General features: G+C 45.2%; 1 protein-coding gene across 2 annotated transcripts in view; it reads left to right on the top strand.

The window, feature by feature from the left end:
- Nucleotides 1-27,052, top strand: part of LOC140385560 (putative Polycomb group protein ASXL3) — a 318,815-nt gene extending 291,763 nt beyond the window's left edge. For both annotated transcript variants that reach the window (XM_072467838.1, XM_072467839.1), the window contains 3 exons: nucleotides 9,061-9,166; nucleotides 10,374-11,472; nucleotides 17,913-27,052. In XM_072467838.1, coding sequence (XP_072323939.1) covers nucleotides 9,061-9,166; nucleotides 10,374-11,472; nucleotides 17,913-21,593 — 4,886 coding nt within the window. In that variant the 3' untranslated portion in view covers nucleotides 21,594-27,052. The remainder of the gene's footprint in view (nucleotides 1-9,060; nucleotides 9,167-10,373; nucleotides 11,473-17,912) is intronic.
- Nucleotides 27,053-27,302: the final 250 nt, after the last annotated feature.

Raw genomic sequence — 27,302 nt, 5'->3', positions numbered from 1 at the left:
ATCCCCATAACCCAGTAACCCCACCCAACACTAAGGGCAATTTTGAACACTAAGGGCAATTTATCATGGCCAATCCACCTAACCTGCACATCTTTGGACTGTGGGAGGAAACCGGAGCACCCGGAGGAAACCCACGCACACACGGGGAGGATGTGCAGACTCCGCACAGACAGAGACCCAAGCCGGAATCGAACCTGGGACCCTGGAGCTGTGAAGCAATTGTGCTATCCACAAGGCTACCGTGCTGCCCTAAAGGTCCCTAAATGCCCTAAATGGTGCATGATGATCAAACGGGGTTTGTTAAAGGGAGGCAATTGAATGCTAATATACGGAGGCTGTTGGGGGTGATGATGATGCCCCCACCGGAGGGGGAGGCGGAGATAGTGGTGGCGATGGATGCAGAGAAAGCATTTGATAGAGTGGAGTGGGACTACCTTTGGGAAGTACTGAGGAGATTTGGATTTGGAGAGGGGTTCATTAGATGGGTTCAGCTCCTGTACAGGGCCCTGGTGGCAAGTGTGATTACAAATAGGCAACGATCTGACCACTTCCGACTATATAGGGGTACAAGACAGGGATGTCCCCTGTCCCCGTTACTGTTTGCGTTGGCAATTGAGCCATTGGCCATAGCGCTGAGGGGCTCTAGGAAGTGGAGGGGGATACTTAGAGGAGGAGAAGAGCATCGGGTGTCATTATACGCGGATGATTTGTTGTTGTATGTCGCGGACCCAGTGGAGGGGATGCCTGAGATAATGCAGACACTCAGGGAGTTTGGAGAATTTTCAGGATATAAATTGAATATGGGGAAGAGTGAACTGTTTGTGATGCACCCTGGGGAACAGGGCAGGGAAATAGACGATTTACCGTTGAGGAGGGTAATAAGAGATTTCCGGTATTTAGGGATCCAGGTGGCCAGGAACTGGGGAACCTTGCATAAGCTTAACTTGGCACGACTGGTAGAGCAGATGGAAGAGGACTTTAGGAGGTGGGACATGGCGCCCCTGTCATTGGCGGGCAGGGTGCAGGCGGTTAAAATGGTGGTCCTTCCGAGGTTTCTTTTTGTGTTCCAGTGCCTCCCTGTACGATTACAAAGGCCTTTTTTAAGAAGGTGGACAAGAGTATTATGAGCTTTGTGTGGGCTGGAAAGACCCCAAGAGTAAAGAGGGGGTTCCTGCAGCGCAGTAGGGACAGAGGGGGACTGGCACTGCCGAGTCTAAGTGATTATTATTGGGCCGCCAACGTGTCAATGATATGTAAGTGGATGAGGGAAGGGGAAGGAGCGGCGTGGAAAAGACTGGAGATGGCGTGCTGTAGGGGAACTAGCTTAAAAGCACTGGCGACGGCGCCGTTGCCGTTCTCCCCGAAAAAATACACCACAAACCCAGTGGTGGTGGCAACTCTGAAAATTTGGGGGCAGTGGAGACGACATAAGGGAGTGACGGGTGCCTCAGTGTGGTCCCCGATAAGGAACAACCATAGGTTCGTCCTGGGAAGGATAGATGGGGGATTTAAATCTTGGCAGCGAGCAGGAATTGCAAAATTGAAGGACTTGTTCTTAGACGGGACGTTCGCGAGTCTGGGAGCACTGACAGAAAAATATGGGTTGCCACCTGGGAATGCATTTCGCTATATGCAAGTGAGGGCATTTGTGAGGCAACAGGTGAGGGAATTTTCGCAGCTCCCGGCGCAAGAGATCCAGGACAGAGTGATTTCGGGGGCATGGGTGGATGATGGTAGGGTGTCAGATATATATATAGGGAAATGAGAGACGAGGGGGAGACGATGGTAGAGGAGCTGAAGGGAAAATGGGAGGAGGAGCTGGGGGAAGAGATTGAGGAGGGGCTGTGGGCAGATGCCCTAAGTAGGGTAAACTCTTCGTCCTCGTGTGCCAGGCTCAGCCTGATACAATTCAAGGTTCTACACAGGGCGCATATGATTGGAGCAAGGCTGAGTAGATTTTTTGGAGTGGAGGAGAGGTGCGGGAGATGCGCGGGAAGCCGGTATTGCATGGGTTCTGGGTGGGTGTGGCAAAAGTGATCTCAAAGGTGGTGGGGGTCCGGGTCAAACCAAGCTGGGGGTTGGCTATATTTGGGGTTGCAGATGAGCCGGGAGTGCAGGAGGCGAGAGAGGCCGACGTGTGGGCCTTTGCGTCCCTAGAAGCCCGGCGAAGGATTCTACTTATGTGGAAAGAAGCTAAGCCCCCGGGTGTGGAGGCCTGGATCAGGGTTTATAAAACTGGAGCGGATAAAATATGCATTAAGAGGTTCGGCTCAGGGGTTCACCGGGCGGTGGCAACCGTTCCTCGACTATCTCGCAGAGCGATAAGTGAAAATAGGAAAGGCAGCAGCAACCCAGGTGGGGGGGGGGCTCATTTGGGTCCTCAGGGGTTTTATGTGTGTGTTTATATATTAGTTATTTATATTTGATTTCACAAAGTTACTATTTTAGTTATTATTTCTGTTGTTTCTTATTTTGTTGTTGGCAGTTGCCGTTAGTTAGCATATTATTTATTTAAAAAACGATCAATGTATATATTATTACAAAGTTGTAAAATGGGAAATTATTGTTTGATCGAAAAACTTTAATAAAATATATATTTTTAAAATAATTTTAAAAAATGAAGCAATCAGTCGATCGGGGGCCTGGTCGTCCTCTGTGATCGTCGAAGCTTCGGTGGTGACTCCGGTGGAGGCTCGGGCGTCTGTGACTCCGGGAGCGTGGCCTCGATCTCTGTGGCAGCTTCGACACCCCTAAACGGCGCTGGTGGGGAAAACGGTTGACCTGGGAAGGGAGCGTCTGCGGGACGCGTCGGTGGGTGGAGGGGCCTAGACGGGGCCAGCGGAAGGACCGATCCTCCTGTAGGGTGCACTGGTGGGAGGGAGCGTGGGACTGGTGGCTGAGGTGTGCGTGGGGCTTCAGCGGGCGGCAGGTCTCGTAGGGAGACCGTATCTTGTACGCCACCGGGGTACGCCACGTAGGCGTACTGGGGGTTAGCGTGGAGAAGATGGACCCTCTCGACCAACGGGTCCGACTTGTGCGCCCGTACGTGTTTTTGGAGCAGGATGGGTCCGGGAGCTGCCAGCCAGGTCGGGAGCGAGGTCCCAGAGGAGGACTTCCTGGGGCAGACCAGGAGACGTTTGTGAGGTGTTTGGTTGGTTGTGGTACAAAGCAGTGACCGGATGGAATGGAGGGCATCCGGGAGGACTTCCTGCCAGCGGGAAATTGGGAGATTCCTGGACCGTAGGGCCAGTAGGACGGTCTTCCAGACAGTTCCGTTCTCCCTCTCTACCTGTCCGTTACCCCGGGGGTTGTAACTAGTCGTCCTGCTCGAGGCGATGCCCTTGCTGAGCAAGAATTGGCGCAGTTCGTCGCTCATAAAGGAGGATCCCCTATCACTATGTATGTAAGCGGGGAACCCGAACAGTGCAAAGATGCTATGGGGGGCCTTGATGACGGTGGTTGCGGTCATGTCGGGGCAGGGAATGGCGAATGGGAAACGGGAGTACTCGTCAATCACGTTCAGGAAGTACGTGTTGCGGTCGGTGGAGGGGAGGGGGCCTCTGAAGTCCATGCTGAGGCGTTCAAAGGGACGGGAAGCCTTTATCGGGTGCGCTTCTCTGGCCTGTAGAAGTGCGGTTTGCACTCCACGCAGATTTGGCAGTCCCTGGTGGCTGTCCTGACTTCCTTGATGGAGTCGGGCAGGTTGCGGGTCTTGATAAAGTTGAAAAAGCGAGTGACCCCCGGGTGGCAGAGGTCCTCGTGGAGGGTTCGGAGGAGGACTACCTGTACGATGGCACATGTGCCGCGGGACAGGGCATCAGGAGGCTCGTTTAGCTTCCCGGGACGATACAAGATCTTGTAGTTGTAGGTGGAGAGTTCGATCCTCCACCGCAAGACCTTATCGTTTTTTATCTTGCCCCGCTGTGCATTATCGAACATGAAAGCAACCGACCGTTGGTCAGTGAGGAGAGTGAATCTCCCGCTGGCCAGGTAATGCCTCCAATGTCGCACAGCTTCTACTATGGCCTGGGCCTCCTTTTCGACTGAGGAGTGGCGGATTTCGGAAGCATGGAGGGTACGTGAGAAGAAGGCCACGGGTCTGCCCGCTTGGTTTAGGGTGGCCGCCAGAACTACGTCAGACGCGTCGCTCTCGACCTGGAAGGGGAGGGACTCATCGATGGCGTGCATCGTGGCCTTTGCAATGTCTGCTTTGATGCGGCTGGAGGCCTGGCGGGCCTCTATCGACAGGGGAAAAGCTGTGGATTGGACCAGGGGACGGGCCTTGTCTGCATAGTTGGTGACCCACTGGGCATAGTAAGAGAAAAATCCTAGGCAGCGCTTCAGGGCCTTGGAGCAGTGAGGGAGGGGGAACTCCATAAGGGGGCGCATGCGTTCAGGGTCGGGGCCTATAACTCCTTTTCGCACTACGTAGCCGATGGCTAGGCGGTCGGTGCTAAACACACATTTATCCTTGTTGTATATAAGGTTAAGGATCTTTGCGGTCTGGAGGAATTTTCGGATGTTGGTGTCGTGGTCCTGCTGGTCGTGGCCGCAGATGGTGACATTCTCGAGATACGGGACTGTTGCCCGTAGACCGTACCGGTTAACCATTCGGTCCATCTCGCGCTGGAAGACCGAGACCCCGTTGGTGACACCGAAGGGAACCCGTAAGAAGTGATAGAGTAGCCCATCTGCCTTGAAGGCAGTGTATTTGCGGTCACTAGTGCTGATGGGGAGCTGGTGGTAGGCGGACTTAAGATCCACCGTGGAGAAGACCTTGTAATGCGCGATCCTGTTTACCAGGTCGGATATGCGGGGGAGAGGGTACGCGTCCAGCTGCGTAAACCTGTTGATGGTCTGACTGTAGTCGATGACCATCCTATGCTTCTCCCCGGTCTTTACCACCACTCCTTGAGCTCTCCAGGGACTGTTGCTAGCTTCAATGACTCCTTCCCTCAGTAGCCTTTGGACCTCTGACCTAATAAAGATCCGATCCTGGGCACTGTACCGTCTGCTCCTGGTGGCGAAGGGTTTGCATTCCAGGGTGAGGTTCGCAAACAGGGACGGCGGATCGACCTTGAGGGTCGCGAGGCCGCAGACAGTGAGGGGGGTATAGGGCCGCCGAATTTGAAAGTTAGACTTTTGAGATTACACTGGAAGTCTAAACCTAGGAGTGTGGCCGCGCAGAGGTGGGGAAGGCCGTAGAGCTGGTAATTTTTAAACTCCCTTTCCTGAACTGTGAGGTTTGCTACGCAAAACCCCTTTATCTCTACTGAGTGGGAACCAGAAGCCAGGGAGATTTTTTGATTAATGGGGTGGACGAGGAGAGAATAGCGCCTTACCGTGTCGGGGTGTATGAAGCTCTCCGTGCTCCCAGAGTCGATTCAGGAGGACGTCTCGTGCCCGTTGATTAGTACTGTTGTTGTAGCAGTTGAGAATGTTCGAGGCCGGGACTGAGCCAGAGTCACCGAGGCTAATTTCAGCAGTTGAGTGTTCTCTTCGGGTGGTTTGCGGTCAGCCGAGCTGGGGTCCTGGGAGCCCATCCAAGATGGCGGCTTCCATTGGTCGCACATTGCTGGGGGTGTACAAAATGGCGGCGCCCGTCCATCGAATGTGGCATCCGCGGGACAAGATGGCGGCGCACAGGGGCCGCACGTGGCCCTGGAGTAGGCAGATGGCGGCGCCCGCTGGCTGCACGGGGACCGTGGAGAGGTTTGTGTTGGCGGTCCGCATTCACCGCCAGAGACCGCGCTGCCGGGGGTGCTTGGCCTGCCCGCAAAAGTAGCAGCGGGGCCCCCCGGGGTTGCCAGGCCGCTTTGCAGCACAAGCTTGTGGAGGGATGGGGGATGTCTCGGGGTCAGCTGCGGAGGGGTTCCACGCTGCCCAGGGGGCTGCTGCGCGGTCGGGAACGTAAGCGCGGGCATTCTGGAGGCCACATCCAGGGAACCTGCAAGGGCCCGTGCCTCCTTGAGGCCTAGGGTGTCTTTTTCCAGCAATCGCTGGCGGATTTGGGAGGACAGCATACCTGCCACAAAAGCGTCCCGGATCAAGAGTTCTATGTGGTCGCTCGCCGAAACATGCGGGCAGCTGCAGTTTCTCCCCAACACCAGGAGCGCACGGTAGAATTCTTCCAGCGATTCCCCAGGGATTTGTCGCCTCATTGCTAGCAGATGTCGGGCATAGACCTGGTTTACCGGGCGAATATAATGTCCTTTTAGCAGCTCTATTGCTGCATCGAAGTCTTCCGCGTCCTCGATGAGGATGTAAATTTCCAGGCTCACCCTCGAGTGCAGGACTTGCATTTTCTGTTCTCCCGTGGGTGTGTTTTCGGCCGATCCGAGATATCCTTTAAAACACGCCAGCCAGTGCTTGAAGATTGCCGCTGAGTTCGCCGCGTGGGGGCTGAGTTGCAGATACTCCGGCTTGATTCGGTGCTCCATCCTTTTAAATCTAGCTTATTAAATTGATGCACAATCAATGACCACTAAAGCGAGGTTGTCGTCCAACTGAAGGCTTTAATAAGCTAGATGTTTCCCCCAGCAGGTCAGGTACAGAATGAAGGCTGCTGGGGCGGCACGGGCCTTTATACCCCACCATGCAGGGCGGAGCTACCATAGAGCTTGACCAATAGGAAACATACAATATCTACCAATGGTGTTCCAGCATTACCAGGTACCGTAATATCTCTACACAGACTACCACAGAAATATATTGTTGTTCCTTCACTGTCGCTGGTGAAAATGCTGGAACGCTCTTCCTAACAGCACTGTAGGTGTACTTACACCACATGGGCTGCAGTAATTAGGGATGGGCAATAAAAGCTGGCCTAGCCAGCGACACTCACATCCCGTGAATGAATTTTTATAAAGAACCTATCCAGGCATTGTAACTCACTACAAGCAGGCAAATAACCTGCATCATACATCAGAACAGTGCACAGTGGTAAAATCCTAAATATCGGGATCAAAGTTTAATTCTTTAAATTCAGTAAAACTCATCACAGTTCCAACTCACTGCCTGGCACGATTCAGCGGACTGAAATTAAAGTCCGCTGAACGGTGCGTTTAGCGGGGCGTTTCTCGCGTTCTGCAGTGCCGAGAAATATCCTGCTGTCCAACGGCACTTGCCGTATTTTTTGGCCTCGGGGAGTTTCTCCTCACCGAGGCCGCACTTAGAGGGATTTCCTGCTGGCGGGTGATGTGTTGGGTACTCTGCTACACAGACGAACCAACACGGTTGCGAATGGTACAACTCAGTTTTATTACTAACATTTATTTACAGTGGTAAACTGGTTACTGAGGTTCGATCATAACCCTAGAATCTGTGGACCTATTCCTAATACTATCTTGTAGTGGCACTCAGCACAGGGTGGATGTCTGAGTGGCTTGATGTGAGCTCTGTGCCCTGAGCTGTCTCCTGCTGGAATGCCCAGGATGTGTCGTGTTCCCTGTTTTGTACTGTGTATGCTCTTGCCTGTGATTGGCTGTGGTGTTGTGTGTGTGTTGATTGGTCCGTTGATCTGTCCATCAGTATGTATGTATGTTGGTGCTATGATGTTTACCTGAATATCATGACAGCGAGCAGAATGTGGCTCTTCTAATCAGCCTACCTCAACACTCGCCCGCCCCTATGGCCACATTCACCCTGCTTCCCGGGTGGGCAAGCCTGACTGCATTCTGCCCCTGTCCCATCAAACAAAAATCGTGTAATTCAGTGGACTTTTTACCAAGGTGAGCCTGGCTAGTTCGGGAAATTTCCTGACTCATGCTACCCACCTTTGTAACAAAATTCTGGCCCATTATTTCTGCATCCACTCCATCAAAACCATTCATAGGTTTAAAGACCTCAATTAGGTCACCCTCAGCCTCCTTTTTTCAAGGGAGAAGAGGACCAGCCTGTCAATGTTTTCCTGATATTCCCAGACATTTCTGGTAACATTCACGTAAAGAACCCTCTCCAGTGTCTCTATATCCTTTTCATAGTATGGCAACCAGAACTGCATGTAGCGCCCTTAAGTGTGGTCCAACCAAGGTTTGATACAGGTTTTGAATAGCTTCCTTACTTTTCACTTCTGTCCCACCTAGAGCTTGTTTTTATTTAATGGCATTGCTAATCTATGATACAACCTTTAATGATTGACGTATGTGTACTTGAGATTCGGGGTGGCATGGTACACAGGTACTGGCACGGTCGTACAATGGTTAGCACTACTGCCCCACACCGCCAGGGACCCCGTTTCAGTTCCAGCCTTGGGTGATTGTGTGGAGTTTTCACTTTCTCCCTGTGGTTGTGGATTTTCTCTGGGTGCTCTGGTTTCCTCCCACAGTCCCAAGATGTGCAGGTTTGGTAGATTTGCCATGCTAAATTGCCCCTTAGTGTCCAGAGATGTGCAGGTTAGATGGGGTTACGGGGATAGACTGGGGGAGTGGGCCTAGGTAGGGTGCTCTTTCAGAGGATCAGTACTGATTTGATGGGCTGAATGGCCTCCTTCTGCACTGAAGGAATTCTATGGAATCCCGTTGTTCTAGTGTCCCAGCTAGATTTGGTGAGAGCGTCTAGGACTAGGGAGCACAACCGTAAAACCAGAGTCAGGGCATTCAGCAGAAAAGAAGGAAACATTTATTCATAAAAGGGTGATCAAAATGTGGACATTTTCCCCACAAATGTAGTAGATACTAACTAAATTAATAATTTTAAACCCGTGAAAGTTAGATTTCTACTAGCCAAGGTATTAAGGGACATGGGGCCAAGTATGGTTGAAAGGAATTAGGATACATGATCTCATTGAATGGCAGATCAGGCTCTGGGGGCTAATGGCCTTTTCCTGACCCGAAGGAAAGGATTATTCCAGTAGTGGGCAGCAAGGAAAATTCGACAGATCAGTTTCATTGACTTTTGGACGGGAATTTCCATCGGAGCGGAAAATCCTGCTCTTTGTTCATAATCAGAACTCTTAGGCCTGAACTATTATGCACTGCAAAATATTTGAAGGAAAGTTAAATTTACATTCTAACGAAGACTATTCTGTTTTTACTTCTTACTCCATAAACTTTGTTGCAGGTGAATTTACTCCTGAAATGCAGTTACGTATTCGACAAGAGATTGAAAAGGAGAAGAAGATAGAACAATGGAAGGAAACATTTTTTGAACAATACTATGGACAAAAGTAAGCACATTAGTGGTTCTTTGATATTGCAGCGGAGCCCTTTTACAGTTTGAATTGTAGTTTTACTTATTAATAATAATCTTTATTATTGTCAGAAGTAACTGTAATGAACTTACTGTGAAAATTGCCTAGTCGCCACATTCCGGCACCTGTTGGGGTACACTGAGGGAGAATTCAGAATGTCCAAATTACCTAACAGCATGTCTTTCGGGACATGTGGGAGGAAACCGGAACACCCGGAGTAAACCCACGCAGACACGGTTAGAACGTGCAGACTCCGCACAGACAGTGACACAAGCTGGGAATCGAACCAGGGACCCTGGTGCTGTGAAGCAACAGTGCCAACCACTGTGCTAGCGTGCTACCCATATTGTGTTTGGAGTGTGCTACAACAAGCTGAGCACTTTTTGTGCCCTCTGTTTCAATTTTTATTTGTTTACCTATATAACTTTCCCCCAATTGTTATTCTATTTAGTTTGGTTCAATAACTAGCAAGGTGGTTAGCACAATTGCTTCACAGCTCCAGGGTCCCAGGTTCTATTCCCGGCTTGGGTCACTGTCTGTGCGGAGTCTGCACGTTCTCCCCGCGTGTGCGTGGGTTTCCTCCGGGTGCTCCGGTTTCCTCCCACAGTCCAAAGATGTGCAGGTTAGGTGGATTGGTCATGCTAAATTGCCCTTAGTGTTGGGTGGGGTTACTGGGTTATGGGGATAGGGTGGAGGTGTGGGCTTGGGTAGGGTGCTCTTTCAAAGAGCCGGTGCAGACTCAATGGGCCGAATGGCCTCCTTCTGCACTGTAAATTCTATGAACTACTGCTGAAAGGGTGGACGGTGTACTTTCTGATCTTGGCCTATCTCTTTTCTGGTACTGCTTAGATAAAGACACCTCAATTAATTTTTATTGCTCCTCACAGAGAGATGGATGCTGCAGTGTCCATTCAGTTTCTTCCTATCTACTTCAGACCACATCAAGAATTACCGTCCCTCACTCTGTAGAACTATACATTAATGTTATAGCATTCAGTACCACCCTGCTAACCCCTATCCCTTAGCCATGGTGCACTTTTTTGAAGTATCATATTTTTGCACATTTTAACATATCCTGGCAAACCTTTGTCTGTAGATAATCTGTTTTTGTCTTAAGACAATAATAATAAGTTGCTCTGATTTCTCCATCATAATTGTTACATCCACTTTTTTTTGTATTCAGGATGGGTGTAACAGAAGAAGAAGCTGTAAAACTAGAATCAGTAAAAGAATCTTTTGAAAATCAAGACGACTGCTTATTTTCAGCACCACACACCATATCACAGCCCTGTGAGATCTCATCTGGCATTGAGCATGAAAGCAAAGAAAATCCTGTGCCTTATACAGATCTAAAGCAAACACAATGCAACATACAGCAAATCCCGGCCAAAGAACCAGTCAAAACTGCTAAAGAAGAGGATATACTAATATCCTTGTGCTCAGACATGACCTCAGATGAATCTGTTATTCAGGAGGAGATAGCAGAAGAAGTTGAACCAACTATTTGTGTAAACTTTGATGAAAACAAACCTACTGAGTCCAATACCTCTGACTTTGAGCAGTCTTGCCTGCGTAGCCCTGAAAAGGCAGAACAAGAAATCCCAGCAGATGACTTGAAGCCTGATCTCATTATACAAAGTATCAAGGAGATTGAGTCCCAATCTGAGCACGCTGTAGATCCACAGATGCCTTCCCCGAAAATATCTAACATTTCTTTTGAACTGCTTACTTCCACTTCTACTCCACCTCAACTTCCTGATTCCTTTAATGCTTCTAACAGTGATATATATGAGCTGGCAGCTAACGTGAGTAATGAGGAGAGTACTCTAGAACAATGTAGTTCTCCTATGTGCTCAGAATCTTCACCTTATTGTGAAGAGCTCGATGCTGTAACCAATAGCCCCGATTCTCCAGAGAAAAATGCACAGTTCACATCTCAGCAACAAGATACCTCTACACACTCTGAAACCTCTGCATTGACTGGGCATTCTGAAAATGAGAACAAAGATCTAGAAAACCATCTAAGGACATCGCAGTGCATCCCTCAGTCACCACCACTAATGTCCACACCCTCAGACCTTTCTACATCAGAGGGACTTAGAAATGACAACAAAGATCTTGAGCTACAAAAGAGAAAACCACTGGAACAGCATAGCCTGGAGTACTGTCAGGAGAAAAGACCTAGAATTGAAAATGACCAGTCCTTTCGGACACTTCCCAGCCGGTCACAAAGTGAAAAAGAGATGCCTACAAAAGAAGAGCCAAAGGTCCCACCTATCAAGGTACATTACATAGAAAGAATTAAGATAAAGTTTAACCTGCGTACTTTTTATTACGTTTCTCTGCATTTTTGTAATATGATATAAAGAGTCCAATTGCATTAATTTACTTTCAAACCTCCTTGGATATAGATCCATTCTTTTATTTGGCAGCTTATTTGTGAAAAAATTATTGTAATGCTTTTTAGAAAAATACAAATAAACGAACAAGGAGCAGGAATAGGCCATCCAGCCACTCAAACCTGCTCTGACATTTAATAAGATCATGGCTGAACTGATGATAACCTCGGGTGGATTCTCCATTCCACGGCACTCCAATCGGGAATTCCAATTGGGCGAGGAATTGAGCTTCAAGGAAAAAACAGGTTATCCCCCACCACCACCCTCCAATCCCCTGCCAGCGGCCTCGGCATGCAATCCAAACCGCACTGGTAGGAGGATGCAAATAAAGCATTTAACCATATTTTAATGTAATTAACGGGCTCAAAGTCCAAGTCTCCATTCCCTCGCCCCCGTTATGCTCCAACCCCCACAGCAGGAAATCCACCAGGTTGGCTTCGGTACAGGTTTGCCCAAGCGTGATCCTGACACGATGGACCCCGAGGTTAAGGGGGTCAGTGCATAACTGAGGTAGCCCCAAAGTCCATCAGAAGCCCCTGTCCTCCCCACAACGCAAATCCTGCCAACTCAGAAACCTCATCATAGACCTCCATCAGTCACCCCTTCCTGAAAGCTCCAGGCAGTAGAGTAAAAAAATCATTGCATTTTCACTTACTCTTCCCTAACATCTGCTGTCAGACAGGAGCTGGTCCAAGATTAACAGTGGTGGTGGTGGTGCAATTGCATTATCACTGGACCAGTAATCCAGAAAACTGGGGAAATGCTCTGGGGACTGGGGTTCAAATCCCACCACAGCAGATGGTGAAGTTTGAATTCAATAAAACATCTGTAATTAAAAGTCGTAAAAACCCTGTCTAGTTCACGAGTGTCCTTTAGGGAAGGAAATCTGCCATCCTTCCCTGGTCTGGCCCTACATGTGACTACAGATCCATAGCAATGTGGTTGACTCTTAAATGCCCTTTGAAATGGCCGAGCAAGGGCAATTAGGGATAGCAATACATGCTGGCTAGTGGTGATTGAGGCGGACTGGAACATTATTTAAAAAGGAATTTGATAAGTATTCAAAAATAAGGAACATGAAAGTATCTGGAGGGGATGGAGTTACTGAAGAGAGCACCGGAGGCTGTGCAAACCCCAGGATCTGAATGGCCTCCTCTAGCAATGTGATTGCTACAATTACATGAACATTTTCACTTATTGATTCCAAATTCAGGGAATAGTTGTAAATGTTGGTGAATTGATTTTAGGATAATGTGCCCTGTGAGAAATGCCTCAAAGACTGGACCCATTGCCTTTTGGTTCAAATCGCTCTGTGGCAGCTAGTTTTTAGATTTGAAGTCCAAGTACAGATCAACTCGTACTGAGTTTCCCAGTTCAGAGTCATCACCTTCACAGAAATCTTGAGCCGAATTTTCACCGCACAGTAGAGAAGGTTTCAGGAACATGCGGTGTGGAAAAGGGCCAGAAAATGGCATCAGGTCGGGATCTTGGGACAATTCCACCCTCTTCCAGCTTCCCCTGAGACAGCTTGCATGGTCAATAGCAATAGGTCTGACCGTAAATCAACTGAGGTAGTGCAAAAGACAATTAAGAGCCTTTTTAAGCCTGGATTTCCTTTCTTCCAACAACATGCAGGCTATATGTTGTGTCTGCATCTCGCCAGTTTGGAAAAGGTGAGTACACAGCAGAAACTCATCATAGACTAAATGTTCATGTTGGAAGCAAGGATCGGGAGATGGCACTCATAGACATAGACATAGAACATACAGTGCAGAAGGAGGCCATTCGGCCCATCGAGTCTGCACCGACCCACTTAAGCCCTCACTTCCACCCTATCCCCGTAACCCAATAACCCCTCCTAACCTTTTTTTGGTCACTAAGGGCAATTTATCACGGCCAATCCACCTAACCTGCACGTCTTTGGACTGTGGGAGGAAACCGGAGCACCCGGAGGAAACCCACGCAGACACGGGGAGAACGTGCAGACTCCGCACAGACAGTGACCCAGCAGGGAATCGAACCTGGGACCCTGGCGCTGTGAAGCCACAGTGCTATCCACTTGTGCTACCATGCTGCCCTCATCTTGCATTCCATTCCCAGCTTTGTCTTAAGACTGCTTGGAATTAGGGGCAGCAAGGTGGTGCAGTGGTTAGCACTGCTGCCTCACAGCGCCGAGGTCCCAGGTTCAATCCCAGCTCTGGGTCACTGTCCGTGTGGAGTTTGCACATTCTCCCCGTGTCTGCGTGGGTTTCACGCTTAGCCCAGTCACAATGGGTCATGGCCATGGGTGTCGATGGCATTGGCCTGGCAGTGGCCAGGTCACAGACGGTCCTGGCATGATCACTGAGTGACGTGGCCCAGTCCCAGAGTCAGGTCGCACAGTCCTTGCGCTCCATGGCCACAAGCATGGAGACCTTAATCGAGATGAGTGCGAGCCTCCAGGACTGGCCGCACCAGGTGACGACCCCATCCCAAGGAGCGGCCCAGCGTCATCAGGCACTCCAAGGGAGAAGGAGGTGATGGGGCCCATGCCGGTGGCTCCTGCAGGGGAGGTGCCGGAAAACCACAGCACCTCTCAATCCCTCCCACCTGTCCCTGGCGCCTCCAATGGGCAGCAGGCAGAACAGGGTGCCACCAAGCCACCCAGGAGACCTAGAAGACAGCCAGGTACATTCGGGCCCAGTTGCTCCAGAGGATGGCAGCCAAGGGGGACCCAGGTCACGGGGCGGGATACGCAGCAGGCCGCCTCCCCATCTGATGTACCACCTGGCAGATCCACTGGAAGGAGCATTAGAGCACATAAAGTCAGAACGTTAGACACCAGTTAAGTTGGCATGTGTGAAGCACATAGGTTAGCGATAGGGGCTAGGGCACAATACCTGTATATATCACATTAAACACAAGTTTACCAATGTTCCGAACTGCCTCGGTCACCTTTGTGAAGGGTATGAGGGAAGAACTCATATAACGGGGAGCCAATGGATGTGGTATATCTGGATTTCCAGAAAGTCTTTGACAAGGTGCCATACAAAAGGTTGTTGCATAAGATAAAGATGCATGGCATTAAGGGGAAAGTAGTAGCATGGATAGAGGATTGGTTAATTAATAGAAAACAAAGAGTGGGGATTAATGGGTGTTTCTCTGGTTGGCAATCAGTAGCTAGTGATGTCCCTCAGGGATCAGTGTTGGGCCCACAACTGTTCACAATTTACATAGATGATTTGGAGTTGGGGACCAAGGGCAATGTGTCCAAGTTTGCAGACGACACCAAGATAAGTGGTAAAGCAAAAAGTGCAGAGGATACTGGAAGTCTGCAGAGGGATTTGGATAGGCTAAGTGAATGGGCTAGGGTCTGGCAGATGGAATACAATGTTGACAAATGTGAGATTATCCATTTTGGTAGGAATAACAGCAAAAGGGATTATTATTTAAATGATAAAATATTAAAACATGCTGCTGTGCAGAGAGACCTGGGCGTGCTAGTGCATGAGTCGCAAAAAGTTGGTTTTCAGGTGCAACAGGTGATTAAGAAGGCAAATGGAATTTTGTCCTTCATTGCTAGAGGGGTGGAGTTTAAGACTAGGGAGGTTATGCTGCAATTGTATAAGGTGTTAGTGAGGCCACACCTGGAGTATTGTGTTCAGTTTTGGTCTCCTTACTTGAGAAAGGACGTACTGGCACTGGAGGGTGTGCAGAGGAGATTCACTAGGTTAATCCCAGAGCTGAATAGGTTGGATTACGAGGAGAGGTTGAGTAGACTGGGACTGTACTCGTTGGAATTCAGAAGGATGAGGGGGGATCTTATAGAAACATATAAGATTATGAAGGGAATAGATAGGATAGATGCGGGCAGGTTGTTTCCACTGGCGGGTGAAAGCAGAACTAGGGGGCATAGCCTCAAAATAAGAGGAAGTAGATTTAGGACTGAGTTTAGGAGGAACTTCTTCACCCAAAGGGTTGTGAATCTATGGAATTCCTTGCCCAGTGAAGCAGTAGAGGCTCCTTCATTAAATGTTTTTAAGATAAAGATAGATAGTTTTTTGAAGAATAAAGGGATTAAGGGTTATGGTGTTCGGGCCGGAAAGTGGAGCTGAGTCCACAAAAGATCAGCCATGATCTCATTAAATGGTGGAGCAGGCTCGAGGGACCAGATGGCCTACTCCTGCTCCTAGTTCTTATGTTCTTATGAACTGGGAGCAGAGGGTGAGAGGGTGTGTGCGTGTGGCGGGGTGTGAGGGTTGTTGAAGGCTGGTGGTGTGGGGCACGGATCTTGGAGGTGGACACAGGCGAGGACCCCCAGGGCAGTCGGAGGCCGCCCTTCGAATCACCCTCAGAGGCAGCAGGGAACAGGGCCAGAGATGTCGGGGGGGGGGGGCCATGAGATAGAGCCTACCCAGTGAGTGATCCATCACCGCACACCGTCCCAATGTCCAACTCTGCACCCACCCCCTCACACCAGACCTCGTCCCCACTCCCGCCATCCCAGGGGTTCGATCGGACCGTGAGATGGAAGGGTCAGCACGTATGCAGGGATCACCCTGGCAGACGGTGGAAAGTGCAACCGGGTGCAGGAGTCAGACCAGCACGGTTGCGCAGTGGTTAGCACTGCTGCCTCACAGCGCTGAGGCCCAGGTTCAATCCTGGCTCTGGGTCACTGTCCGTGTGGAGTTTGCACATTCTCCCCGTGTCTGCGGAGTAGACACCCCCACAACACAAAGATGTGCAAGCTAGGTGGATTGGCGACATTAAATTGCCCCTTAATTGGAAAAAAAGAATTGGATAATCTAAATGTATTTTAAAAAACGGAGGGGGGCGCAGGCATGGGGTAGGGAGGATGCTGGTGTGTGGGGGTCAGATGGGACATTCGAGCTACCATTGGCCAGACCCCCTAGTCGATGAACCTGGGGGCGATCAGATTGCCCCGTGCCAGGTGGCATGTATGAAGTAATAAACTACATCCGATTTCCTGTTTTGTTTGAGTTGGCTGTTCATACAGAGAAACTCCAGTAGTTCAAAAAGAAAGTATGACTTTAAAAAAATATCTTTAAAAATAATATTTTTGACTGAAAAATGAGGGGATAAGTTTTCAATGATGTGATGTCTCTTCCACTCTGCCATTTCTCTCCAACGGTTTTCACCCCTTCTCCGCTCCCAATAGCATGATTAGCCTGGCTTCCCTTCAGTATTTTTCTACTATGCCATATTGTTCATGTGTCAAATTTGACAGATTTGTTCCACCTCGGGATTGGGTTGGATTTGTTTATCGTCACATGTACCGAGGTACAGTGAAAAGTATTTTTCTGCGTGCAGCTCAAACAGATCATTTAGTACATGAAAAGAAAAGAAAATACATAACAGGGCAACACAAGCTGAGTTCCACACGTCAAGGTTCAAGGGGATCATTTTCAGCTTTGCTGTCTTGTCAGTAATCCAGAACAACAGTGAATCATCCACTTGTTGTAGAACCTGACGCTGATGGACTACAATTGGGATGAAAATCAACTCAGCCAGACTACCCCTTTGCTTCATGTTTTTCCCCCCACTCCCCTGGCTTTCAGGGGAACTTCCAGGCTAAAGTCCAGACCTTTAGTTAATTTGTGATCCATCCAGAAGTTCATCCTTGATACCGTTAACTTTGTTTTGGTGCCTAGAGCTCAGTGACACTTTATTAAAACATTTTTTTTCAAAATCTAAGCAGCTAACATCTTGCTAATTTACCTTTCAATTGATTTGTTTTCAAAAAGATGGATCAGGTTTATGGAATATGACCACCTTCTCTTGAAGCCAGGTTGAGTCTGAATTAATTTTTTTCAAACTGATATTCCTCTGAACAACATTTGCTCCAAAAAGTTTTTTAATAAATTTAGAGAACCCAATTATTTATTTTCCCCAATTAAGGGGAAATTTAGCATGGCCAATCCACCTAGCCTGCATATCTTTTGGGTTGTGCGGATGAGACCCACGCAAACATGGGGAGAAAGTGCAAACTCCACGCGGACAGTGATCTGGGGCCGGGATGACACCCAGGTCCTCAGCATCGTGAGGCAGCAGTGCTAACCATCACACCATCGTGCCGCCCAACATTTGCTCCAAAATAGCCATAACAATTTCTCAAGCAATGGCTGAATCCAAGCTTCATTTTATCTTCGATTGAGCAACATTAAAATCTGTTATTGCCAAAATTGCTTAAGAAACGTGAACAAATGCTGAGTATTGTAATGTTCTTTAAATAAATAACCTAATGCAAATAACAGGATACTCAGATCCATCCTCATTTCTCAGTGTATTTGCATGGATCTAATTATGGTGCTTTTCTTTGTCAGATTCACTTATCAAGGATCAAACTTCCATTTGTCATCAGGAGCCATCCATCCTACCAGATCTGTCCAAAGGCATCCTCCAGTGCGGTACCAGGTGGAGGAAGAAATACTGGTGCAAGGACCCTTGCAGATATCAAAGCGAGAGCACAACAAGCTAGAGCTCAGAGGGAGGCGGCAGCAGCAGCAGCAGCTGGCACGGTGGGAGATGGAGGAATCGGTAATACAGGATCAATTGGAGGACAGACCAGAACACTGGCAGATATTAAAGCACAGACAAAGGCAAAGTTACTTGCAAAACATCTGGCAAGAACACAATTATTGCAATCAGATGAACAGCCCTCCTGTAAACAAGGCAGGACTGCAGTAGGTGTTGTGCAGGATACCGGCATTTCAATGAGTGAAGAGACTGCTAAAGTAGATCATATCTCTTCCATAAATATAACATGCTGTACTGAAAGCACTCCTGTTCTAAAAGTTGATGATTATGTCTTCAATGGTGCTATGCCTTACTCTCCTGATAATGTTGCAGTGGCTAACTCTGCTCAAAGTAGCACAACATCCAGCTGTGTCAGTAATGCTACAATTCTACAGTGCACTGACAATACTGCAGTGCAAAGCACTGTTAGTTTTGCTATGGCCACCTTTACTGACAATATCACTGTGCCCAGCACTAGTGTCGAGGAACAACATCCTCACAGTATTACTAAACAGAAATCTGCTAACAATACTGGTATGCCAATATGTGCTGATAGTTGTACCATGCCAAGCAATGATGACAGGGATCCCGCAACAAGTAGTGTTGCCAATAACACACTGCCAAGTTGCATTATTGGAATTACTGTCCCAAGTTCCAATGATTTTGATATTAATACAGTCTCTCCATGTTCTGTAGACATTGTTTCCAAAGCTGACACTGCGCATAATGCGTCAATGCAATGTTCACCTGAGCCTATTGTCCTGGCAGACTATTGCACCAGAGCCATTTCTCCTGATAAAAGTTCAATTCCAAATGCTGGTGATGACATTACCATTCTCAGCAATAATGAACATGAAGTTAATACTAATGATGTTGCTTTTGGGCATCACTCTGTTGATAACACCACATTACCCAACTGCGTTGCCAGTACAGACATTTCAAGTTTTGATAGTGCTTTGAATTCTGCCAGTGATATGAACGTGCCAATCAACTTCAGTGTTAGGACCATCCCAAATTCTGAAGGCTTGTCATTAAATCTGAGCTCTACTTCAGTAAATGAGAAAAACATCGGTATTGCAAGTGCTGAGCTTTTGAACTCTTTGAAACCTCTTATCATTACAGAAGGAGCATCAAGTTCTGATGCAGGTTACAGCGTGGCTAATTCACATACCATGCCAGGAAATGTATTTTCAAATGTCAGTATGGATTCCCAGGCTGAAATAGTAAAAACAGAAAATGCTTTGAACGATAAAGTAGATTCTCAGGTATTTGTCAGTCATTGGCCTGAACCAGACAGTGATAATCAATTACAAAACAGTGACTCTAAGGTGCTAACAGAACAAAAGAATGACAGTCTACCACTACCATCAAAAAACTCACTAAGATCTACACTCCAACATGACACAGCAGACACTACTGACCTCCAGTTTGAGCTTACTCATCCACAACATCAATGTTCCACAGTTAAAAACTCAACAGATTTGGAAGAAATAGTTATTAATAACCAGGACCAAAATATCTCAAGCCAAAGTAAATCAAGTCATCTTCTCAGCAAAGAAACGCAAAGTATCAATGAATTGGTGAGCAACATTAACGAAAGCCACAACTTGAATAACAATAAAGAATATGACAATGGTACAACGAAGAGTGTCAAATGGGACACTTATACACACCCTGAAGAATCCACAGTTACAAAAGGAAGAACATTGGAGTCGGTCAAAGCCAAAGCTAATAAGTCCAGGCTAAAGGAAGAATATTTGTCCCTTGCACATAGCTCTGAAACTAAACAGGGAGAGCATTTGGAAAATTGTGATGCAACAGAAAATGCCCTTCACCCTCGAATCAATCCAGATGTAGACAATTCGCAAGGAAAAGACTCCAAAACACCTTTGAGCATGAGGCAGTCCCAGGCGTTCACATTAGCAGCTATGGAAAGCCAAGAAAGAATTCCTGCTCCTGGAAGCACTAATCGTCATCTTTCATCAGTTGAAGCCAATAACCCTCTTGTGACACAGTTGCTGCAAGGCAACTTGCCTTTGGAGAAAGTGTTGCCTCAGCTTCGATCAGGTGCCAGGCTTGAAATTAATAGACTTTCATTGCCCCCTCAAGGTTCTACTGAATCCAAAGTGACTACAGCTGATAGAGATGTCGCCATTAACATTCCTCATTCTCTTTCCCAGGTCTCGAAGGGGCAGACTTGGGGAACAGTATGGCAGATTCAATGCAAAACTCGTGAAATGCAAGTGAACAAGAGACAGGCTAAGTCAGTGGGAGAACAGTCACACAGTCGGTTTAACCAAGCAAAGCAGTTCACTGCCGTTGGAGTTAAAATGTGGGCACAGAGTCCACTCAATATGGAACAAGATCAATCAGGGGAACAGCAGACATTAGTTAAACAGGAATGGATTAACAAGGCTTTCATTCAGCACAAAGTTGCTCAAAGCCCAGAGTTTAGAGAGCACAAGAGATCTTTGTCTTCATGTAGTTTGAAGCAGAGTTTGTTGACCAGTAGCGATAACAGCAACAACTTGACTGATACAACCCCTATCTTAGAGAGAGAGCCCACCCCTCACCAACATTCTGTTGATTTGAGACGATTGGCTGAAGCAGAAGCTTCACTGCAAACTACTCTACCAACCACACTGGGCTATACCACTCAAAAATTCAACCGACATCTGGAGAGAAGTAGCCCAGCATTTAACTCCACAGCACAAGTCAATACATCGCCAGACACAGATCAGGAAAGCACAGATGCTGTTTTCCCAAACAGTCTTAAAATTAAGCAAACTGAAAGCAGCTGCATAGCAACACAAAGTGTCCAGAATAAATCTGCAAAACATCTTCCGACACTAAGCGAATGCGAAGTACCTCCTAATCAAAACCAAGGATCTGTTACTATGGAAACCAATAAAAGAACGAGTTTGCTTTCTACAACTGATAGCTGTAGTGATATTAAAATGGAGCAGTTTTCTGTTGAGGGCCTAAACAATAGCTGTGCGGTGGATGTCAAAGATTTTTCAAGTGACCATTATGAAACAAAAGAACACGTAAAGGTTTTTGGACCAACAATGGATGTATTTTTAGGCAAAATAGTAAATGAACCTGACTTTCCTTCCCCTCTGCCCTCTGAGATGAGTAAATCAGCCTCACAACTTGCTACTTCAAAATTTCTACATCAGCAGCAACTCTATGGAAATTATTCCACATTACATTTCAGTGGCACTAATTTGAAACAAGCTGCCTCTGTTATTGAACAGTCCATTGGTAGTTTTTTGGGAAATAATGGAAACAACACTATTACTTTGTCCAACCAGAACACTAGCATTCCAGCTCATAGATTTTCTGGTACTAGTGGTGGTGAAGAACTGGAGCTGAAATGCTCTTGCAGGCTGAAAGCCATGATTATGTGTAAAGGATGTGGGGCCTTCTGCCATGATGACTGCATAGGGCCTTCAAAATTATGTGTAGCCTGCTTAGTAGTACGATAGAGGATGCCTCACCAAAAGGATTATTTCCACTTGATGCATAGCACAAGAATAGGAACGTTTTGTCAGTACCTTATCTTAAAGGGTGACTTGTTATAACCCTTTGAGGACTCCACTGTACTGTACTACACCAAATTCCAAGATTGCAGTATTTATTCCAACAATGTTCTGGATTACTAAATATAACACAGTTCCCTACATTTACCAACTTCAATTTTTAGAAGAGTTTGCATGAGATGTTTTGATAAATAATTGCTGTACCTTGCTAAGTTATTACAGCTTCCTGATGAACTGGTAGCACAATAGGATTGTGCTCGCAATCCCACACAGTATGCTCCCAAGAAAAAGAGCAGCACAGCAATCTTCACTTCCTAGCAACAGGAACAGCAATAGAGTTTCTGGCGGTGTCATGCGAACAAGTGATCTGCCTGCTTTCTCAGTCAGATGCAGTTGAACAATTTAGAGAAAGTAACACACAAACAAGAAGAATTGGATTGCAAAACAATTACAGGAAGTCTTCTATTCTAGATATGATACTATGTGGAATACTTTACTTTGAAAGGATATTCTGTTTTCAAAGGGTTAAAAATCCTTTTGGATTCTTGGATGCTTTGCAAATAGCTTCTTAAAACCGATTTTAATCATTCATTTAGGTGCATATCATTTCTTTTGTAGGATTGGAGCGATTCCTATGAGAGAAGTTCAAAATCCTACAGAGTTTTTTTTTGCAAAGGTCTATTCTTATTTTTGTTGCGCAGAAGCAGACTAATTAACAATTGTATTAATTATGTGCCATAATACTTGAATGCAACCTTTGCAAATTCTATGCGCTGAAACATTAAAGCCAGCTGTGTTTTTAAAATAAAGAAACCATATAAGCTATATAAAAGTGGTTAAATCTTAGCACTATTTTTTAAGTTTTATAACACTAGGTTTTATAGTCTGGAAATGATTTCCTCACCAGGATCTTGAAAGTTAGCACATATCGGAGACTGAAATACAATGTGAATTTGTTTAGGTGTATTTTCTGTGTAGTTTTGTCATTTGAATAGTTGTACTACTCTCTCTGAGTCTTCACCAGTGTAGGAATTTGTAACCTTTTAAAGCACTGATATTTTACACAAGCTGCTTCTGGGGCTAGTTGAGCCCCAATATCCAGTTTATCACTATACTGTAATTATTCTGGCAATGTTAGATAAAACAGGGAATGGTATTGTTGCAGTGCATGAATGTTACAACCAAATGAGTATAAATCTGGTATACATCTTGTTTGATTAGGCACATCATTCAAGTATTACACATAAATACTTAATTTATTAATTGTAGAAATAATTTTTTTAAATAGCATCTACATTATTTTTCAGAGGAATAGGGTAGTCTGCATTATTTAAAATAGTGTACCTATTAACTTTGCCCATCTGAATTTGTTATCTTTTTAATTCACTTTCAGCATGTAATAGCACTTTGTATGAGTATGCAGTAAACATAACAAATGTAGAATTGATTGAACGTGGTTGTTTGTGGTATATGTGCTAGTTAATGCAATATCCTCAGATTTTGAAAATGTTTTGCTCTTGTTTAAACAAATCTATGTGTTGCACAGAAACACAAAAAGTTGGTGCTGCTAATCTGGTTTGTTCATATTTGTACAAACACTGGAAACTTGGGACTAAGTAGATTACCAGTGCAGAACATTACAAATAATTTCCAGGATTTTTATAATCTCTAACAGCGCATTTTTCATCTGATATGATGGCACCTTATTTGTTGCTATCACAAACCTTTTTCTAAATGAATTAATCTTTAATTATGAGTAACTTGCAAAGGCTATTGACAATTTGTAGAAAGCCAACAGTGCTCTCTATTTTTAAATTTAGAGTGTCCAATTTTTTTTTCCGATTAAGGGGCAATTTAGTGTGGCCAATCCACCTACCCTGCACATCTTTTGGATTATGGGGGTGAGACCCACGCAGACACGGAGAATATGCAAACTTCACACGGGCAGTGACCCAGGACCTGGAACAAACCTGGGACCTTGGCGCCGTAAGGTGCATCCTGGAGTGTGGAGTCACAACAACTGATCCCAAGACTTGATTTAATGGCTGCGGCAGTGGGTCCATCCACTAGCTGGAGAACCAATGGCAAGCTGGCCATGGATCCTGCGAGCCCTTACATGATTAAAAAGCAATCGGGCACATGGATCCTGCAAGATGGTTGTCTCGCTTCCAAGAGCTGCCAGCCAATCAGAGGCCAGTAATTCTTCAGTCTCAGCAGTGCCACCAGTAGTGGTGGCCACAGCCAGTACTGTAGTAGGCATGGGACCAGCAGCAGAGTTGGAGGCCCGGAGGAGAGGTAGGTGGGATGGGTTTCCAAGACCAGACTTGGGCTGGGGGAGGTTGGTTTAAAGGGCGGAGGTAGGGACAACCCACAGGGGTGGCCCTTGCCGCTAGCAGCACCCTCTGTTGGAAATGGGACTCCCATGCAGGAGGGGCTCGCATGCAGGAGGAACCCCCATCCCCACCTATTAGCAGAATCCAAGAGATCCAGTATGTTGTTGTTCTTGGCAGTATGCAAGACATAAAAACTTAAACTGAGCACAGAACCTCAAAAAGATAGCAGACCAATTTTTATATGAAGAATCAGTAAATTAGTCCAATAATTTAATTCACCCCAATCTAATTACAGGAGGGAAAGTTTAATCTTTCCTAATCTGGTAACATGTATTTTTATGAAGACCTATTATATACCCAAGATGTAATCTGCTGGAGATGGTTGTCACCTGAAACCCATCTTTAGTCTGATTTTTCAGCGAGATATTATTTGCTTACATGCCACTTGCTATCAATGGTATCTGGGCCTCCTGGTCAAGACTAAAGGGCAGGGCCCCTCAAAGTGGAAAGAACTAAATGAATTAATATGCATCTGAGCTCCTTGACAATGTTAACAAATACTATTTTGTCTTAAACCCATTCAATGTGGTGTGCTATAAGTGTAGTAGCAGTTTTTCTAAAATTAACTTATATATTATGAAGTCTGGTAAGTGCCCATGGTATTTTAAATAGTTTGATGTATCTCTTCTCGTTGTGATCAGATTTAATGCATGGGTTTGTTATTCACGGTTGCCTGAGAGATTGCGTGTGTGAATGATTACCTTATCCAAGAATAATAAAATAGTATCCAGATTATAATTATTGCATCCACTGTGTTAGTGAGATTCTTAAAATCAGATAGATTTGTTACCTCAAATGCCCCGAGAAAAAGATCAACACCAATTATCCTCAGCACGCTATCTCTCTTATAAAGGAAAGAAGGTGCTGTAAAGTAGGTTTTAATATGGATTTGTTTTTGTGTTTTTCTTGTTTTGGTGTGAAAAAAGCCATGGCTGAAATGTTTTTAAAAACGTATTTTTCGAAACTTTCAGAAACTGTTGCTGAATGACATCTCAAGAATGCTTGTAATGATCTGAACCATAAATATGTCAGCAAGTGAGCAAAGGCGAATAATGTTCGATAATACAGATACAGTATCAATTAAAAATCAGCAATCAGCATTAATCTAATGAAAATTGTCATCATGTACATTAAAAAGGTAGACTTTAAAGTCTTCAGTGTGAGATGTGATGCTTGCCATTTCAAATCAATTTTGAGTAAAATACTATTTAGTTTTCATGTTGCTAACGCAAGTTTTACCTTTACATTTCTTTCCACTGATACTTGTAATTTTAGATAATTCAAATATTTTTAGTGCAAAAATGGCTGAATTATTAGAAGTACGCTATTGTCCCACGATAATCTGTGTAGCATCCTACCTTGCAAAAACTGTAAAGCCCTTCAGTGAAAGAAATCATAAATGTCAAAATCAGTTGCAGTGTGGGTTCAAACTTGTGATTCCTTACCCAAATCAAATATTACCAATGCTGAGTCCATAAGTTTTAATTTCAGGAACTTTTGCTTCCAAATCATTGAATTAATAGATTTTTTTTAAATGTTGGGAAATTGACATGTAGATTTCTAAAAAGTGGTAAACACAAAAAAGAAAATGTTTTTGAATAAATTATTAGTTTCAAAGTCTGTGATTCGTACAAGTGCAGCCACGTATTTGTGCCTCCATTTCTTCAACCCGAAAAATAAATAAGGCTGAGATGCTTGTAAATACAATGCTTTCATATAACTGGCAACACTCTTAATTACTTCAGAACTCAAATAAAGGTGACCAAATATCTGATTTAAGATCAGTGCATATTTCTAATATTTAAGATGAAGTTCAATTTAAAAGATGGCTTTAAAGAGTGTTGGGAGAGAGCAGGGGAATGAGTCAGTAGTTTTTTCAGAGAGCCAGAAAGGGCGCAATGGGCCAATCAGCCACTTTTAGTGCTTTAAGATTTTATGATTATATGAATAATCCTTACTTATTGGCTTTAATTATGGTTTATGGTCCTGTTAAAGTGATAAACAAAAGTGGTTCATCTGTGGCCCACAGCTTTTGACATGACTGATAACCTATAACTGGTATATGCATGCACGCTCCCTGGGTTGTTTATTTCACCCATTCATCAATCGTTACTGGCTGTTATGTAAGCAGATGCTTTCCTTTAAATTAGTATGGCATTCATGGGATCTCATACTGTATTTATGCTGATAAAAGCAAATGTTTCGAAGTTTAAGTGATATTGAATACAAAACGTTAACACTGTTTCTCTCTCCACAGATGCTGCCAAACATGCTGAGTTTTTCCATAATTTTTTGTTTTTTATTTATATTAATAAATGTGATTTAAAATATCATATAACTATACCACATGTACTAAAATAATCATTTCATTCTATTTTCTTTTCTCTGTTCTTTCACCAAAGAAAAGATAAATTGAATCAGGTGACACAAATTCAGAGATGGTTTACAAAGTCCTCTGAAGAGGCAGAGTTTTTTCTTCGAGGTTATTTAACATTTAATGTCTAACATTGACTGACAGAACAAGTCCTATTCGGTTCTCATGAGTAAACCAAAAGTGTTTATTTTGTTGTAAATTCAGGGAGTCACATTTTACATTGTGCATTATATTTTTGTTTTATGAGTCACATAAAATGACATTCCACTGTATCATAAACTTAAATGAAATCTTTTGAATATGTTTTCTGTATTTTTCCTGATTAAAGATATGCTGCGCAATTATTTGCATCCTGAGACACCGATTGTTAGTAAATTGGATATCATTGTGTACTCACTGCAAACTGAAGGCGTTGTCGAATCACACGACCTGTAATAATTGGTTTTAGTAGATCCACAAGAAAAGAATAATTTTTCTGTGACTGTGCAACATCTTTTTTAATTTTGATATGATTTATTTTCAAGCCGGACAGAGCTAGGTTCCCAGCCTCATGTTTTTACTGATGTTTCACAATGCATCTTATTTTTATAGGCCACTAATACCAGCTGTAAGTCACCATTGAAAACTCCTCATTATATTTAAACACAGATTTATTTGATGCATCATTTCAATGTTACCAAAATAAAGAAAATACATTGAATAGCTCTACTTCTGCGATTCACAAGCTAGGAATGATAAAATGTATTACTTTTATTTAAAGAGTCACTTTCTTTAAACCCTAGAGGCATTTACCTTGCTTTGGTTTTACTCAAGCTATATTTATAAATTACAAGACTATGGGCATAAATTCAGTTGTGGAACATTATCAAAGGCCTATCTGGGCGGCAT

Source organism: Scyliorhinus torazame, chromosome 11, assembly GCF_047496885.1.
Source record: "Scyliorhinus torazame isolate Kashiwa2021f chromosome 11, sScyTor2.1, whole genome shotgun sequence".
Classification (NCBI taxonomy): domain Eukaryota; kingdom Metazoa; phylum Chordata; class Chondrichthyes; order Carcharhiniformes; family Scyliorhinidae; genus Scyliorhinus; species Scyliorhinus torazame.
This window is presented reverse-complemented; position numbering and strand designations above follow the sequence as displayed.